This window comes from Coregonus clupeaformis, chromosome 20 (assembly GCF_020615455.1).
Source record: "Coregonus clupeaformis isolate EN_2021a chromosome 20, ASM2061545v1, whole genome shotgun sequence".
NCBI lineage: Eukaryota > Metazoa > Chordata > Actinopteri > Salmoniformes > Salmonidae > Coregonus > Coregonus clupeaformis.
In genome coordinates this window covers 63,383,838-63,401,379 of record NC_059211.1, presented here as the reverse complement: position 1 = coordinate 63,401,379, position 17,542 = coordinate 63,383,838, and the positions used below count along the sequence as shown (strand labels likewise).

Below are 17,542 nucleotides of genomic sequence, written 5' to 3'. Positions count from 1 at the left end.
ACATTTCACTTTTCAATGTGTTTAATTGAAAAATTTTAACAAATATGTTTTTTGTTTAGTTTTTTGACAAATATGTGTATGGTTATGGTAAATAAATACTATAATTGCATAATACTTTTAATACTACACTCCTATACAATTGTGGTGTCTTCAGGCTAGTTTGAAGATACAGTATTTTGAACATAGTCTTCAGGAGCACATGGCCATTGGCCACCTGGACCTATTTTTTTACAATCTAGTGGCGCATTCAAGACAACTGGGAACTCAGAAAAATACGAGGTCAAATCATGACGTCAGTGATCTTCAGGTCGGAAAGTCAGTTCCCGAGTTGGAATTGCGAGTTGGATGACCGTTCAAAATTATATTTCCCAGTCGGAGCTCGTTTTTTTTTTAGTTTCCAGTTGTCTTGAGCGCACTGAAGTCGGAGATTTCCGAGTTCCCAGTTCCTATGAAGGCGGCATATGACTTGAACATATTTAACGAATTAGCAAATCTAAAAATTCCGACTTTCCTAGTTCCGAATAGTATTTGACCGCGGCATTTGTATTCTCACAGCCAATGAGATGGGAGGGGAGTGGGCCAACGCCCACGACATGCTCTCGGCCAGATGGCTATACATTAGCGCCATTTTGAGTGTGGCATTCATCACTTTTGGAAAAAGTTTCAAAAAGAAAGATCAATGACGAAAGTATTTAACCCACACACAACTTTATGAATCATTACACTCTAAATAGTTTAATAATGCATTTGTTTTTATGCTTTAGTTCAAGGTTAACAAAATCTAAGTTTCATAACGCACTCCGTTGCATAATTTTCTACTTCACAGGTGTCTTGACTCGCTTATGATGGAGGAAAGCTGTCCCCACGCCCTCACGTACCCATTTGACGTCACACTGCAGCGATTACAAAAGCAAACAGCGGCGCCTGAGATAAGGCCATCATCATCAGATCGGAAATAATTATCAGACAAGAACAGGTACATTAATGATACTTAATTGTGCATGAAGTTGCTCACTGAAATGTTACATTGTTACGGGTGTAGGTTTGTTTTTACTGCTACTGTTTAGAAGTGTTTTTTTTATTTTTTTACCTGCTGTTCAACATGTGTTATAAAATGTTTTGTAACAGGCTTGTGTAACGAAGGGCAGCTACCATAAAACATGACATTTCTTATCTTATTCGTTCAAATAGAGCTCTGGAACATCAGGAAAATGATTAAAACTAAAATCTGTACCATATGATTTTTTTCATTTTGATTGTAACTGCCCTTTATTGGTTTGTTACGGTATTGTCACAAAAATGCTTCAAATGTGATTTTTTTTTACCATCACATAGATTCACTTTATAATATTATAATAGCATGTTTTGTAAATGTATCATTATTACTCCCCTTAGTATACCATTAAATGTGTCTTGTGTTCCAATTTCTTTCAGACTGTGAACCATGGCTCTCCGAGGTGCTGTGAATCGTTTGCTTGCCAACACTCAGAAATGTGCTGCCATCTCTGTCTCCCGAGCACAGGGCACAGCAGCAGCTTTACCAGCCCAAAACGGTGAGTTTACCTGTGAGCATATAATAACAGAATGGGATTGTATTAAAATGAAATTGTTAAGTGTCTAGAATGTAATGTAGCTTTTTTGTTGGTCTCGGTTGATGACTTATTGTGCCGTTGACTCTTTCAGAAGCCGAAGTGGTCGCCAAGAAGCCTCCAAAAGCACGTAAGTCATTTAAACAAGTTAAACTCATAAAGCTACAGTATTGGACAAACCGCATCATGTGTACATTACCAATGTATTACATATGTAAACTTAACCGCTAGGCGCCACTGGCTACACATACAGACATGATGTACTATATTATGAAACGTGGTGGTAGACAGTATGACATCACCATGTCTGCGTTGCCTCATGTTCTAATGATATTCCCATGGCCCTCTACAGCCAAGGTGCAGTTTAACTGGCGTGACGCCCTGGAGCTGGACGGCCTGCTAACAGAGGAGGAGGTGATGATCAGAGACTCCTTCAGGACCTACTGCCAGGAGAAGCTAATGCCACGCATCCTCATGGCCAACAGACACGAACGTAAGCGCTGACAAATGGCCAACAGACACGAACGTAAGCACTGACAAATGGCCAACAGACACGAACATAAGCACTGGCATATGGCCAACAGAGACAAACGTAAACACAGGCTGAGGTGCTATTCCTGGAGAGAAGACTTCTCATGAGAATCTTCTCTGTAGAACCTCTTTTGTAACAGTTCCAGTACACAATAACTTGATACAAGTTAGACCATGAACTTCTCTATAAACTATTTATTGACAGCTGAAAGTGGAAAAGTCATGCTCATTGTCTGTTTGTTTGTCCCCCCCCCAGATTTCCATCGTGAGATTGTCTCCGAGATGGGAGAGCTGGGCGTCTTGGGGCCAACCATCCAAGGTAAACAACATGTGACACATGCATCATCCTGTTATTGATGTGTTCATATTCGATCTTCATGCTCTATTAGTCCACTAATTGTCCTTCTTCACCCAACTTTGTCTCTTCTTCACCCAGGTTATGGTTGTGCCGGCACCAGCTACGTGGCCTACGGGCTCATAGCGAGGGAGGTGGAAAGGGTGGACAGTGGCTACCGGTCAGTCATGAGTGTCCAGTCCTCACTGGTCATGCACCCCATCAACGCCTACGGTACAGAGGAACAGAAGGAGAAGTGGCTACCCAGGCTAGGTATGAAATAACTCTACTATATATTCCATAGTAAAATTATACACAGTATAGAAATTACAGCTGGGTAATATGGACAAAAATCCATATCACGATAAATTGACTGAAGTATCACGATAACGATAAATTCATAACATTAATTTGCGCCAGTTACTTTTTTACATTAGCCTTAAAACTACTACTACTTTGGCTGTTGTGGCTATCAATTGAAGAAAGGGAAAACCCTCACTCACTCCGCTATCAATTGTCCCGTTAGCAATAGCCCATATTAGCAGACTTACTTCATTTCAAACTTCACATTCCTCTAGTAAAGGCTACTTATCGTTATTATCCATATCAGTAAAATGTCCTCGATAAATGGTTGGTTCGGTCAGGATCAATAATTCTCGGTTTAGAAACCGTGTTGGGTTTCAGTTCATAAGTATGAAGAAAAAGAACGTAGATGAACGATCAACAGGTGTTTATACATCACTAATATTGGCAGATAGACAGAAGTCTAAGTTGTTGTACAAAGTAAATGTGGTGAGAAATTGAGAATGAAACTAATGCAGACTGAAGCAGAGCTCATATTCCAGTTAGGTAAAGCCTCTTCTTAATCCCATCTCTCTCTGTGTAATGCTGCAGCTCGTGGGGAGATCTTGGGCTGTTTCGGCCTGACTGAGCCCAACCACGGCAGTGACCCCGCGGGCATGGAGACCAAGGCCAAGTACAACCCCTCCAGTGGCACCTTCACCATCAGCGGAGCTAAGACATGGTAAGGTTCTTCTAACGTGGGTACCAGTCTGTCTATCTTACCAGTCTGCATGTATGTCTGACTGGGTAGGTTCTAGTCTGGGTTACCATACCAGTCTGTCTATCTGACCAGTCTGCATGTATGTCTGACTGGGTAGGTTCTAGTCTGGGTTACCATACCAGTCTGTCTATCTGACCAGTCTGCATGTATGTCTGACTGGGTAGGTTCTAGTCTGGGTTACCATACCAGTCTGTCTCTGCTTTAGTTCTCTTCTTTGAAAGACTTGGTAATCTCGCATTCAACGCAAAAAGTGAAGGCTGGATCAAGGTTTTGCTTAAGCCAACAGCTTTGTCATTGTGGTGATTTGGCAACCAGGCTAGCTAGGTACAGTAGTTTTGCATCAACTATAAAATGTCCCAATGAAGAGACATAGCCCTTCAGTTATATGGCTGCTGAAAATGCAGGCGTAACGAACAGTACTTACACAATGTTTGTTGTCTCCACTGTGGGAACTTTAGGTGGCATGACATGAAGGTTAGATGTACGTGTGACTGTCTCAATATGTAAAGAACGTTATGAGAGGGACCTCATGCACAGCTTCATGCATAGCCATCCATATATAGATGCAGTAACCTTACACCAGTTGTTGGCAAAGCCCACACCAGACTGTTTGCACTGTTACGTCTATATATGTTTCGTAATGCAAGCAGTAACCCCATTGCCCTTGTATTAAAACTCAGGGCCATAATTATGAGCTCTTATAGTTGGCCCATTACCTTTTCCCTGCCTGTGTCCCCAACCATATGATATGCCCTTACCCTCGCATATGATGTAGTTGAACCTATTATACCCTAACTCTCACTATGGGTAACTCATTTACCGTATTCTCTCCCCTATCCCCCAGGATCACCAACTCACCCGTGGCGGACATCGCAGTAGTCTGGGCCAAGTGTGAGGATGGTAGGATCAGAGGTTTCATCCTGGAGCGTGGCATGAAGGGCCTGGCAACACCTAAGATCGAGGGCAAGTTCTCTCTGCGGGCGTCGGCCACGGGCATGATCCTGATGGATGAGGTGGAGGTGCCCCAAGAGAATATGCTGCCCAACGTCTCTGGACTGGCTGTGAGTAGGCCTAACTGTTGGACTCCATCACATAATGCTGTTTAGAAATACTGTAAATTGAATGATTTACTATAGGAACAATTCAGACTGAACCGAAGTTGCTGGCTGAGATACGCCAAAAGTATGTGGTCACCCCTTAAAATTAGTGGATTCGGCTATTTCAGCCAGTCCCGTTGCTGACAGGTGTATAAAATAGAGTACACAGCCATGCAATCGCCATAGACAAACATTGTCAGTAGAATGGTCTTACTGAAGAGCTCAGTGACTTTCAACGTGGCACCGTCATAGGATGCCACCTTTTCAACAAGTCAGTTCGTCAAGTTTCTGCCCTGCTAGAGCTGCCCTGGAAGCGTGTAACGTGTAAAAATCGTCTGTCCTTGGTTGCAACACTCACTACAGAGTTACAAACTGCTGTTTTTCATGGTTCGGGCTTGGCCCGTTAGTTCCAGTGAAGGGAAATCTTAACGCTACAGCATACAATGACATTCTAGACGATTCTGTGCTTCCAACTTTGTGGAACATTTTGGGGAAGCACTTTCCTGTTTCAGCATGACAATGCCCCCGTGCACAAAGCGAGGTCCATACAGAAATGGTTTGTTGAAATCGGTGTGGAAGAACTTGACTGGCCTGCACAGAGCCCTGACCTCAACCCCATGGAACACCTATGGGATGAATTGGAACACCGACTGCGAGCCAGGCCTAATCGCCCAACATCAGTGCCCGACCTCATTAATGCTTGTGGCTGAATGGAAGTAAGTCCCTGCAGCAATGTTCCAACATCTAGTGGAAAGCCTTCCCAGAAGAGTGGAGGCTGTTATAGCAGCAAAGGGGGAACCAACTCCATATTATTGCCCATGATTTTGGAATTACATGTTCGACGAGCGGGTGTCCACATACTTTAGGCCATGTAGTGTATGTTTCGAGAACTCTTGAGATGTGAGATTAGAAAACAAGTCAGTTCTCTAAAGATGAACGTGTTCTGTTAAAATATATATATATACACACATATGTGTCTCATTTCTGGTCAGGGACCCTTCGGCTGCCTGAATAACGCCCGCTACGGTATCGCCTGGGGAGCTCTGGGTGCTGCAGAGTTCTGCTTCCATGCTGCACGCCAGTACACACTGGACAGGTAAACATCTCCCTCACTACTCATTATGTCATCAACTCTATTAATTCAGAGCACTCTTTGGTATGAACGAGGGATTATATTATAGTAGCGCTGACGAAGTAGCTTGTTCAGGAACACGTTAGCTCAGCAGTAAAGAGTATTGAAGGGAGTCAAGCTGCCATCCTGAACCTTATTTCAGCATTTTAGGACCATATTAAATGTTGCTGACATCTGATTCGCTCTCTTTTGTTTTGGTCCAATCAGGATCCAGTTTGGCGTGCCCCTGGCCAGAAACCAGCTGATGCAGAAGAAGATGGCTGACATGCTAACAGAGATCACCATTGGCCTGCAGTCCTGTCTGGCCCTAGGCAGACTCATCGACGACAAGAAGTGAGTGGAGTCCCCACTGAGTGAGCGAAATGAATGAAAGTCTGCTTTTGGATGTGAAGAGAGACTGCATTGGGCTGTGTACTAGTTTCATTTGGAATATGTGAAGAGAGACTGTGTGTCCCCATCTTTCTTCATTATATTAGACACTGACCTCTATCCTGTCTGTCTTCCCTTCCTTTAGAGCGGCCCCTGAGATGATCTCCATGCTGAAGAGGAACAGCTGTGGAAAGTCCCTGGACATCGCCAGGCAGGCCCGAGACATGCTGGGAGGCAACGGCATTTCAGACGAGTACCACATCATCAGACATGTCATGAACCTGGAGGCCGTCAACACATACGAAGGTGAGGAGAAGATTGATTGTATATGGTATTTAAAGGATGGAAAGGTTGGATAGAAGAATGGGTGATTGGAACATGAGCAGATAGTAGTCGGGATTGGAGAGAGAATGAGACTCGATGACCAGCAGAGGTCAGTAGTGTACAAATTAAGTGGTACAGTCACTTGTTGGTTTTGAGGTATAATTCTCAGTCAGGGAAGGGGAAGACGGTTCATAATAATGTCTGGAACGGAGTAAATGGAAACCATGTGTTTGATGTATTTAAAATCAAAATCAAATACAACAGGTGTAGACCTTACCATGAAATGCTTACTTACAAGCCCTTAACCAACAATGCAGTTTTAAGAAAATAGAATTAAGAAAATATTTACGAAATAAACTAAAAGTGCGGATGTTGCCTGTAATCCATGGCTTCTGGTTGGGATATGTACGTATGGTCACTGTGGAGACGACGTCGTCGATGCACTTATTGATGAAGCCGGTGACTGAGGTGGTGTACTCCTCAATGCCATTGGATGAATCCCGGAACATATTCCAGTCTGTGCTAGCAAAACAGTCCTGTAGCATAGCATCCGCGTCATCTGACCACTTCCATATTGAGCGAGTCACTGGTACTTCCTGCTTTAGTTTTTGCTTGTAAGCAGGAATCAGGAGAATAGAATTATGGTCAGATTTGCCAAATGGAGGGCGAGGGAGAGCTTTGTACGTGTCTCTGTGTGTGGCGTAAAGGTGGTCTAGAGTTTTTTTTCCTCTGGTTGCACATGTGACATGCTGGTAGAAATGAGATACATTAAAGTCCCCAGCCACTAGGAGCACCGCTTCTGGATGAGCATTTTCTTGTTTGCTTATGGCCTTATACAGCTCGTTGAGTGCGGTCTTCGAGCCAGCATCGGTTTGTGGTGGTAAATAGATGGCTACAAAAAATATAGATAAACTCTCTTGGTAGATAGTGTGGTCTACAGCTTATCATGAGGTACTCGACCTCAGGCGAGCAATACCTCGAGACTTCTTTAATATTAGATATTGCGCACCAGCTGTTATTGACAAATAGACACACACCCCCACCCCTCGTCTTACCGGACGTAGCTGTTCTGTCCTGCCGATGCACGGAACAATTTGATACCATACCACTGATTCCGCTCCAGCCATTACGAGCACGTCCTCCCCAATTAAGATGCCACCAACCGCCTTTGTTCTCAGTATGTATGTATTATATATCCTACAATATCTAATGTAAATGTAATTTAAATTAAAGTTTAGCCTCACTTGCACATTTCCCTGATCAAATAATCAACCCACAATGTCTTTGTGTTTGCTTGTTCTTCTAGGTACCCATGACATCCATGCCTTGATCCTGGGCCGAGCCATCACTGGACTGCAGTCATTCACTGTTGAGAAATAAACTCTCCTCCTTGTCCTCCTATTACAATGGACTGAATAACGGACTTAAAGTAGCCTGGGAAAGCCTTGAGCTACCCATCTATCTGCCTTCTGAGAAGTAATCACTGATGGTGTGCCTGACTGCTGATGGACTTCTATCCCCAAGTGCCTCTGTTTGGTGAGAGAAAATTAAAGGAAAAGTCAACCTAAAAGAAACACTGGGTCCAAATATGAGACGGTTTTGTTTTGCTTATGTATCTGTACTCAATCGATGATTGATATACAATGTCAGCTTGAAAGTTGATATTGTAGCTACAGTCTCCTACTACGAAGGGATGTCACGATGGTATGTAGCATGTTGATAAGGGATCTGTATAGATTAGAAATATATATATTTTATTGAATAAGTGATTTTAATGGGAAGGAGGATGTATGTGTATCTTTACAGCTTTGTTCACAACCAGTATATTTAATTTCTAAGTGAAATAAATTAACTGTACATAAAGCATATATTGAAATTATGAATTGTCTAATTTCGTAATTGTGATACTGACGGCTGACCTAAATCAGTGCTCTTTTTGAGGACAGAGAAAGTCCCAATTCAATGTTCTGCCAAATCAAAATAGTCATGGGATTAGGGACTCATTTGCAAATTATATTTATCATTTTTTCACATTATCTGGTCAAAAAAGCCATTGACACGCAATCACACTAACTGAAATTACAAGGAAATAGAGGCGAGCCATGGCTTTGTAACACACTCAAGTTTATTACCCAAAACAGCACCTACGAAAGCACCAGTCTTAAACTGCAGAGCAGGTATATTTTATCAGCTAGTTAACCCTTGAACCAGCACAGTTATGCTATAACCAACCACCACATGGGGCTGGCACAGTACAGTGGGTTCATCAATGGCTGTCCAAAGGCTGCCAAACTGCACTCTTAGAAAAAAGGGTTATTCGGCTGTCCCCATAGGAGAACGCTTTTTGGTTTCCATGTAGAACCCTCTGTGTAAAGGGTACTACCTTGAACCAAAAAGGGTTATTCAAAGGGTTCTCCTATGGGGACAGCCGAAGAACCCTTTTAGGTTGTAGATGGCACGTTTTTTTAAAATACAATTGTAGGAAGGGGCTTCGAAAGTGGTTAGTAGTTGGAAAACCTGGGGTATTCAGTACAGACTAGTTAGTCACTATTCTGATTAGAGTCAAGCCAGTCCTTAACAACCCATGAGTGGGATTTCTGAGGGATGAATAGGATAGAGTAGGATCTTCACTACAGACTACACTCTCAGAAAAAATAAATGTTTTCTAGAACCTAAAAGGGTTCTTCTGTCCCCATAGGAGAACCCTTTTTGGTTCCAGGTAGAACCCTTTCCACAGAGGGTTCTACATGGAACCCAAAATAGTTCTACCTGTAACCAAAAAGGGTTCTACATGGAACCAACAAGGGTTCTCCTATGGGGACAGCCAAAGAACCCCTTTGGAACCCTTTTTTTCTAAGAGTGTAGTCACTCAGTACTCTGGTGTAGAGTCAGGGCCCTGTTGAGTCCTGCCAGGGCCTGGGAGACTGTGTGGAGCTCAGTGTTGATCCTACTGCAGCTCTCTAGCACCAGAGTCAGCTCCTGGAGCATGGCCTGCATGGCATGGCTGTTCTCCTCATAGACAGTGTACATGTGCTCCTTCATCCGCCCGCAGATCTCACCCACCTGATGGAGAGCATTGACATGGAATAGTATGCAGAGTACGCTATAATGAAACTGTTGTAGAGTCTATGACAGTGTTTCCCAAACCCAAGGGGTGCACGTTTTGGTTTTTGACCTAACACTACACAGCTGATTCAAATGATCAAAGCTTGATGATTAGTTGATTATTTGAATCAGCTGTGTATTGTTAGGGCAAAAACCAAAACATAGACCACTTGGGGTCCCGAGGACCGAGTTTGGGAAACCCTGGTGTATGACAATGTAGTACAACACAACGGCCTACAAATATAATATACCTATTTATACGTATGTGCATTTGTTTTCTTGAAGTAAATACACATTGGGAAAGTACAGTGGGGATAAAAAGTATTTAGTCAAATCAAATCAAATCAAATTTTATTGGTCACATGCGCCGAATACAACAGGTGCAGACATTACAGTGAAATGCTTACTTACAGCCCTTAACCAACAGTGCATTTATTTTAAACAAAAAAAGTAAGAATAAAACAACAACAAAAAAAGTGTTGAGAAAAAAAGAGCAGAAGTAAAATAGTGACAGTAGGGAGGCTATATATACAGGGGGGTACCGTTGCAGAGTCAATGTGCGGGGGCACCGGCTAGTTGAGGTAGTTGAGGTAATATGTACATGTGGGTAGAGTTAAAGTGACTATGCATAAATACTTAACAGAGTAGCAGCAGCGTAAAAAGGATGGGGTGGGGGGGCAGTGCAAATAGTCCGGGTAGCCATGATTAGCTGTTCTGGAGTCTTATGGCTTGGGGGTAGAAGCTGTTGAGAAGTCTTTTGGATCTAGACTTGGCACTCCGGTACCGCTTGCCGTGCGGTAGCAGAGAGAACAGTCTATGACTAGGGTGGCTGGAGTCTTTGACAATTTTGAGGGCCTTCCTCTGACACCGCCTGGTATAGAGGTCCTGGATGGCAGGAAGCTTTGCCCCAGTGATGTACTGGGCCGTACGCACTACCCTCTGTAGTGCCTTGCGGTCGGAGGCCAAGCAGTTGCCATACCAGGCGGTGATGCAACCAGTCAGGATGCTCTCGATGGTGCAGCTGTAGAATTTTTTGAGGATCTGAGGACCCATGCCAAATCTTTTTAGTCTCCTGAGGGGGAATAGGCTTTGTCGTGCCCTCTTCACGACTGTCTTGGTGTGTTTGGACCATGATAGTTCGTTGGTGATGTGGACACCAAGGAACTTGAAGCTCTCAACCTGTTCCACTACAGCCCCGTCGATGAGAATGGGGGCGTGCTCAGTCCTCATTTTTTTCCTGTAGTCCACAATCATCTCCTTTGTCTTGGTCACGTTGAGGGAGAGGTTGTTGTCCTGGCACCACACGGCCAGATCTCTGACCTCCTCCCTATAGGCTGTCTCATCGTTGTCGGTGATCAGGCCTACCACTGTTGTGTCGTCGGCAAACTTAATGATGGTGTTGGAGTCGTGCCTGGCCATGCAGTCATGGGTGAACAGAGAGTACAGGAGGGGACTGAGCACGCACCCCTGAGGGGCCCCCGTGTTGAGGATCAGTGTGGCAGATGTGTTGTTACCTACCCTTACCACCTGGGGGCGGCCCGTCAGGAAGTCCAGGATCCAGTTGCAGAGGGAGGTGTTTAGTCCCAGGATCCTTAGCTTAGTGATGAGCTTAGAGGGCACCATGGTGTTGAATGCTGAGCTGTAGTCAATGAATAGCATTCTCACGTAGGTGTTCCTCTTGTCCAGGTGGGAAAGGGCAGTGTGGAGTGCGATAGAGATTGCATCATCTGTGGATCTGTTGGGGCGGTATGCAAATTGGAGTGGGTCTAGGGTTTCTGGGATTATGCTGTTGATGTGAGCCATGACCAGTCTTTCAAAGCACTTCATGGCTACAGACGTCAGTGCTACGGGTCGGTAGTCATTTAGGCAGGTTATCTTAGAGTTCTTGGGCACGGGGACTATGGTGGTCTGCTTGAAACATGTTGGTATTACAGACTCAGTCAGGGACATGTTGAAAATGTCAGTGAAGACACTTGCCAGTTGGTCAGCACATGCTCGGAGTACACGTCCTGGTAATCCGTCTGGCCCTGCGGCCTTGTGAATGTTGACCTGCTTAAAAGTCTTACTCACATCGGCTACGGAGAGCGTGATCACATAGTCATCCGGAACAGCTGGTGCTCTCATGCATGCTTCAGTGTTGCTTGCCTCGAAGCGAGCATAGAAGTGGTTTAGCTCGTCTGGTAGGCTTGTGTCACTGGGCAGCTCGCGGCTGTGCTTCCCTTTGTAGTCTGTAATAGTTTTCAAGCCCTGCCACATCCGACGAGCGTCAGAGCCAGTGTAGTATGATTCAATCTTAGACCTGTATTGACTCTTTGCCTGTTTGATGGTTCGTCGGAGGTCATAGCGGGATTTCTTATAAGCGTCCGGGTTAGAGTCCCGTTCCTTGAAAGCGGCAGCTCTACCCTTTAGCTCAGTGCGGATGTTTCCTGTAATCCATGGCTTCTGGTTGGGGTATGTACGTACGGTCACTGTGGGGACGACATCATCGATGCACTTATTGATGAAGCCAGTGACTGATGTGGTGTACTCCTCAATGCTGTCTGAAGAATCCCGGAACATGTTCCAGTCTGTGCTAGCAAAACAGTCCTGTAGCTTAGCATCTGCGTCATCTGACCACTTTTTTATTAACCGAATCACTGGTGCTTCCTGCTTCAGTTTTTGCTTATAAGCAGGAATCAGGAGGATAGAGTTATGGTCAGATTTGCCAAATGGAGGGCGAGGGAGAGCTTTGTATGCGTCTCTGTGTGTGGAGTAAAGGTGGTCTAGAGTTTTTTTCCCTCTGGTTGCACATTTAACATGCTGGTAGAAATTAGGTAGAACGGATTTAAGTTTCCCTGCATTAAAGTCCCCGGCCACTAGGAGCGCTGCATTTGGATGAGCGTTTTCCTGTTGATTAATGGCCTTGTACAACTCATTCAGTGCAATCTTAATGCCAGCATTGGTTTGTGGTGGTAAATAGACAGCTATGAAAAATATAGATGAAAACTCTCTTGGTAAATAGTGTGGTCTACAGCTTATCATAAGATACTCTACCTCAGGCGAGCAAAACCTCGAGACTTCCTTAGTATTTGATTTTGTGCACCAGCTGTTGTTTACAAATATACACAGACCGCCACCCCTCGTCTTACCAGAGTCAGCCGTTCTGTTCTGCCGATGTAGCGTATAGCCTGCTAGCTGAATGTTATCATTGTTGTCGTTCAGCCACGACTCCGTGAAACATAAGATATTACAGTTTTTAATGTCTCGTTGGTAGGATAACCGTAATCTTAAATCGTCCATTTTATTCTCAAAAGCTTGAACGTTGGCTAATAGGATTGATGGAAGAGGCAGTTTACTCGCTCGCCGTCGGATCCTTACAAGGCACCCTCGTTGAAGAAAAAACCAGTCAGCCACCAATTGTGCAAGTTCTCCCAGTTAAAAAGATGAGAGAGGCCTGTAATTTTCATCATAGGTACACGTCAACTATGACAGACAAAATGAGAAAAAAAAATCCAGAAAATCACATTGTAGGATTTTTAATGAATTTATTTGCAAATTATGGTGGAAAATAAGTATTTGGTCAATAACAAAAGTTTCTCAATACTTTGTTATATACCCTTTGTTGGCAATGACACAGGTCAAACGTTTTCTGTAAGTCTTCACAAGGTTTTCACACACTGTTGCTGGTATTTTGGCCCATTCCTCCATGCAGATCTCCTCTAGAGCAGTGATGTTTTGGGGCTGTCGCTGGGCAACACGGACTTTCAACTCCCTCCAAAGATTTTCTATGGGGTTGAGATCTGGAGACTGGCTAGGCCACTCCAGGACCTTGAAATGCTTCTTACGAAGCCACTCCTTCGTTGCCCGGGCGGTGTGTTTGGGATCATTGTCATGCTGAAAGACCCAGCCACGTTTCATCTTCAATGCCCTTGCTGATGGAAGGAGGTTTTCACTCAAAATCTCACAATACATGGCCCCATTCATTCTTTCCTTTACATGGATCAGTCGTCCTGGTCCCTTTGCAGAAAAACAGCCCCAAAGCATGATGTTTCCACCCCCATGCTTCACAGTAGGTATGGTGTTCTTTGGATGCAACTCAGCATTCTTTGTCCTCCAAACACGACGAGTTTTGAGTTTTTACCAAAAAGTTCTATTTTGGTTTCATCTGACCATATGACATTCTCCCAATCCTCTTCTGGATCATCCAAATGCACTCTAGCAAACTTCAGACGGGCCTGGACATGTACTGGCTTAAAGCAGGGAGACACGTCTCGCACTGCAGGATTTGAGTCCCTGGCGGCGTAGTGTGTTACTGATGGTAGGCTTTGTTACTTTGGTCCCAGCTCTCTGCAGGTCATTCACTAGGTCCCCCCGTGTGGTTCTGGGATTTTTGCTCACCGTTCTTGTGATCATTTTGACCCCACGGGGTGAGATCTTGCGTGGAGCCCAAGATCGAGGGAGATTATCAGTGGTCTTGTATGTCTTCCATTTCCTAATAATTGCACCCACAGTTGATTTCTTCAAACCAAGCTGCTTACCTATTGCAGATTCAGTCTTCCCAGCCTGGTGCAGGTCTACAATTTTGTTTCTGGTGTCCTTTGACAGCTCTTTGGTCTTGGCCATAGTGGAGTTTGGAGTGTGACTGTTTGAGGTTGTGGACAGGTGTCTTTTATACTGATAACAAGTTCAAACAGGTGCCATTAATACAGGTAACGAGTGGAGGACAGAGGAGCCTCTTAAAGAAGAAGTTACAGGTCTGTGAGAGCCAGAAATCTTGCTCGTTTGTAGGTGACCAAATACTTATTTTCCACCATAATTTGCAAATAAATTCATTAAAAATCCTACAATGTGATTTTCTGAAAAAAAATGTCTCAATTTGTCTGTCATAGTTGACGTGTACCTATGATGAAAATTACAGGCCTCTCTCATCTTTTTAAGTGGGAGAACTTGCACAATTGGTGGCTGACTAAAAACTTTTTTTCCCCACTGTACATTTTGAATTGTTGAGCAACTGGTGTGATAACTATGCCCTATGTAAATAGTAATTGAACACTGGTCACTTTGATAATGTTTACATACGGTTTTACCTACTTTATATGTATACACTGTATTATTGCCAAGGCTCATCCTATATAGCTACTGCTGTACACATCTTTTCTATTAATATACTGTCCATAATGTCTATACACACCATCATATACATATTCCGGACTCTTGACATTGCTCGTTCTAATATTTCTGAATTCCTTTCTATTTTGGGGATTTGGGTGTATTGTTTTGTATTGTTAGGTTTTACTGCACTGTTGGAGCTAGGAACATAAGCATTTTGCTACACCTGCAATAACATCAGCAAAATATGTGTACGCGACCAATAAAATGTGATTTGATAAACCGTGATGTTGGCAGTTAGCTACATACCTTTTCCACTAGCTTGTCCTGAAAGTTGTCCATAATCTTTTGGTCCATGGTGCGGCTGTCGTTTATCTTCCCAACCAGGTCCTGGACCTTCTTGCCAATGTCATATATCCTGGAACTTAAAGCACATTTAGTACATTTAGTATACAAGAAAGTACATTTAGATCTGTCATCTTAGATCAACATTAACGCATTGGTTGACTTTCCACAGATTACTTGACTTTACTATCTGTCCCCAAATCGCGTGATAAATTAGCAGAAAACTTGACCGGGGTTGGCCTTTAACTAATGACGAATAATTAAAGAGTCCTCACTAGGGACTTCATTACCTTATCTGATGTTCCTGACTCTCATCCGTGCTAATGGTCATGGAGGAAGAAGATCTCTCACTGATTGAGTCGTGGTCAGTGCCTAGACCTTCATCAGGGTCTATCTGGGGGCAGGAGACATTCATCTGCAATCACAAGAACATACAGCGGAACTATTACAACACAACAATATAAAACATGTTTAGCTAGCTAGCTAGATATCTATAGAATGTCAGAAAAGGTCAATCAATAGCTGAACCTGGGAAGTCTCATGTCTGGGTTTAGGAGTTGATTGTGAGGTGGAAGGCAGCTTGTCAAAGAAAAAGGGATCCATTTGCAGATCTTCAGATTACTGTACATATGGGAAATAAATGTCAATGTTCAGACTTTGGCTATGCACTTCGCTTGACAGAACAGTGGGGGTCGCTGTTTCACTAGCTAACGTTAACCAACTGTTAGGTAGGTAAATTAATGGGTGGATAAGAAATTAACTAGCCAACTTTGACAGTAGGTTGGGCAGGGAACATTTTACGATCTGGAATGAAAAACAACGAACCCTATAGAAGACAGCTATTTTAAAAGTCTGCTTCTACAGGTAACATTACCTAGTTGGCTAGCTTACGTTACCGCATTTTAAAACAGGTAGCTACTTTACAGCAACGATGAAGGCTCGTTTACATGCGAACGTTAGCTAGCTAGTTATGCTATCCTGGCTTGCTAGCTAGTTAAATGGTACGACTTTTTATTTAATTTTTTATTTTAAATTCTCTGAGTATAATATTTAAAAAATAGCTAGATACTTACCACAAGCGTCGTGTAAGAAAAATAAGTATTTGATTTTGAGATGTAATATCAAATTGCGCGCCAGGTAGTTTCCCGGGAAAAGTCTCGAGCGTTGGCTTGCTCATGTTTGTCTAGTGGGATAATATTGAGAGCCTTTCAGGGTCAGCTACTAATTTTGAGGGAATTACATTTGATTTGAGTTAACACAACCACAGTCAGACATGATGATGCAGTTGATTGTTAATCTAGATTACCCAGAAGTAAAATTATCTAGTGAAATAAGTAAAACTACAGATAGAACAATGAGACCGATATTTCACCGGATGTATAAATGTGAAGCATCCGCCCAGTGGCCGGCAGTGAGAGAAGATGGAAGGAGATGGATTTTGGCCGAAATTCTGCAAATGTTCTCATCGATGAAACATTTGATCTCAATAGAGTTTTCTGTTCCCAAAACTAGAATCTGTTATTAACAGAGTGGACTACGTTTTGTAGACTTTAACCTTTGCCAAAGTTGTAATTGTTTTTTGTTGTTTAGAAGGAGTGCAAAGGCGAATTAAGTTATTGCACACTCGCACTTCAGAGTGGGCGTTCCCTAACGGAAATATGCAGATGTATGCTAGAACGGGCTAATATGATCTCGTTAGCTCGTGCGTGGCTCTGCCCACTATGACTAATTTGTTCCCATTGGAAACGACAGGCTGTGGTCTATCTTGGTTCAGTTATAAAAATATTTGGTAAAGCATTACCTGTTTTACTTCTGTTGGGGAATAGAGTACCACAGTATGAGTCATAATACCTATAAAACCTAGCGGTCAAACAGGGAAATGGTTCCAATCGTTTTTCCACCATACATTTTTCCCATTGGGGATTTTTAGAAACACTTAAAATAAGGGCTGTGTTTCGTGTAGGCTTACCCTGGCGTGACGTTTTGATAACCGTGTAAATCTCTCTAGGACAAGGTGACTAGTATTACAACTTTCAAGAGTAATTTGAAAGCCGGACTGGGAAACATTGGTCTAGTGGACTGAACTCCACGGTGAAGGAAGTTTCTGATGACTCCACCAACAGAGTGGAGCAGAGACCAAGCTTTGTGGAATCTAGCTCAGACTACATTGATTCGCCCCAAGGTCAATAATAATAAAAAATAAAAACAATTTATGAAATAACCACAGACTGTTTGCTCATTGCTGCTAAAATGGCAACTCAGCACAAATGCACATGTGCAATTCAATCTCAACAAGGAAACAGTCGATGGTTGTATTTGTTTAACGTTTATTGAAAAAGTATGTATTTCAGCAAACAAAGAAAGACACACAACTACAGAGGACAAACATAGGTACAAGGTAGGCGTTACATTATTATTATTCATTTTTTTGTATTGACCTTGGGCGAATTGATGTAGTCAGAGCAAGATTCCACAAAGCCTGGTCTCTGCTCCACTCAGTTGGTGGAGTCATAAGACAATTATTTCACCATGGAGTGGAGTTCAGTCTGCACAAGTGTCTCAACG

The 17,542-nt window shown here is 43.2% G+C and overlaps 1 protein-coding gene across 1 annotated transcript; it reads left to right on the top strand.

Moving 5' to 3' along the window:
* Window positions 1-870: 870 nt before the first annotated feature.
* On the top strand, window positions 871-8,318 carry gcdha (glutaryl-CoA dehydrogenase a). Its single transcript, XM_041867243.2, has 12 exons — window positions 871-976; window positions 1,435-1,553; window positions 1,684-1,719; window positions 1,942-2,082; window positions 2,377-2,439; window positions 2,557-2,727; window positions 3,349-3,478; window positions 4,362-4,578; window positions 5,607-5,710; window positions 5,954-6,079; window positions 6,261-6,421; window positions 7,746-8,318. The coding sequence occupies exons 2-12, from the start codon at window positions 1,445-1,447 to the stop codon at window positions 7,817-7,819; spliced, it is 1,332 nt and encodes a 443-aa protein (XP_041723177.1). The 5' UTR covers window positions 871-976; window positions 1,435-1,444; the 3' UTR covers window positions 7,820-8,318.
* Window positions 8,319-17,542: the final 9,224 nt, after the last annotated feature.

Bases quoted from the DNA above. Each gene is read 5' to 3' on its own strand.
- gcdha (XM_041867243.2), top strand. From the start codon at position 1,445: ATGGCTCTCCGAGGTGCTGTGAATCGTTTGCTTGCCAACACTCAGAAA. The intron at 3,479-4,361 runs GTAAGGTTCTTC...CCTATCCCCCAG, and splicing joins ATCAGCGGAGCTAAGACATG to GATCACCAACTCACCCGTGG. The intron at 4,579-5,606 runs GTGAGTAGGCCT...ATTTCTGGTCAG, and splicing joins CCAACGTCTCTGGACTGGCT to GGACCCTTCGGCTGCCTGAA.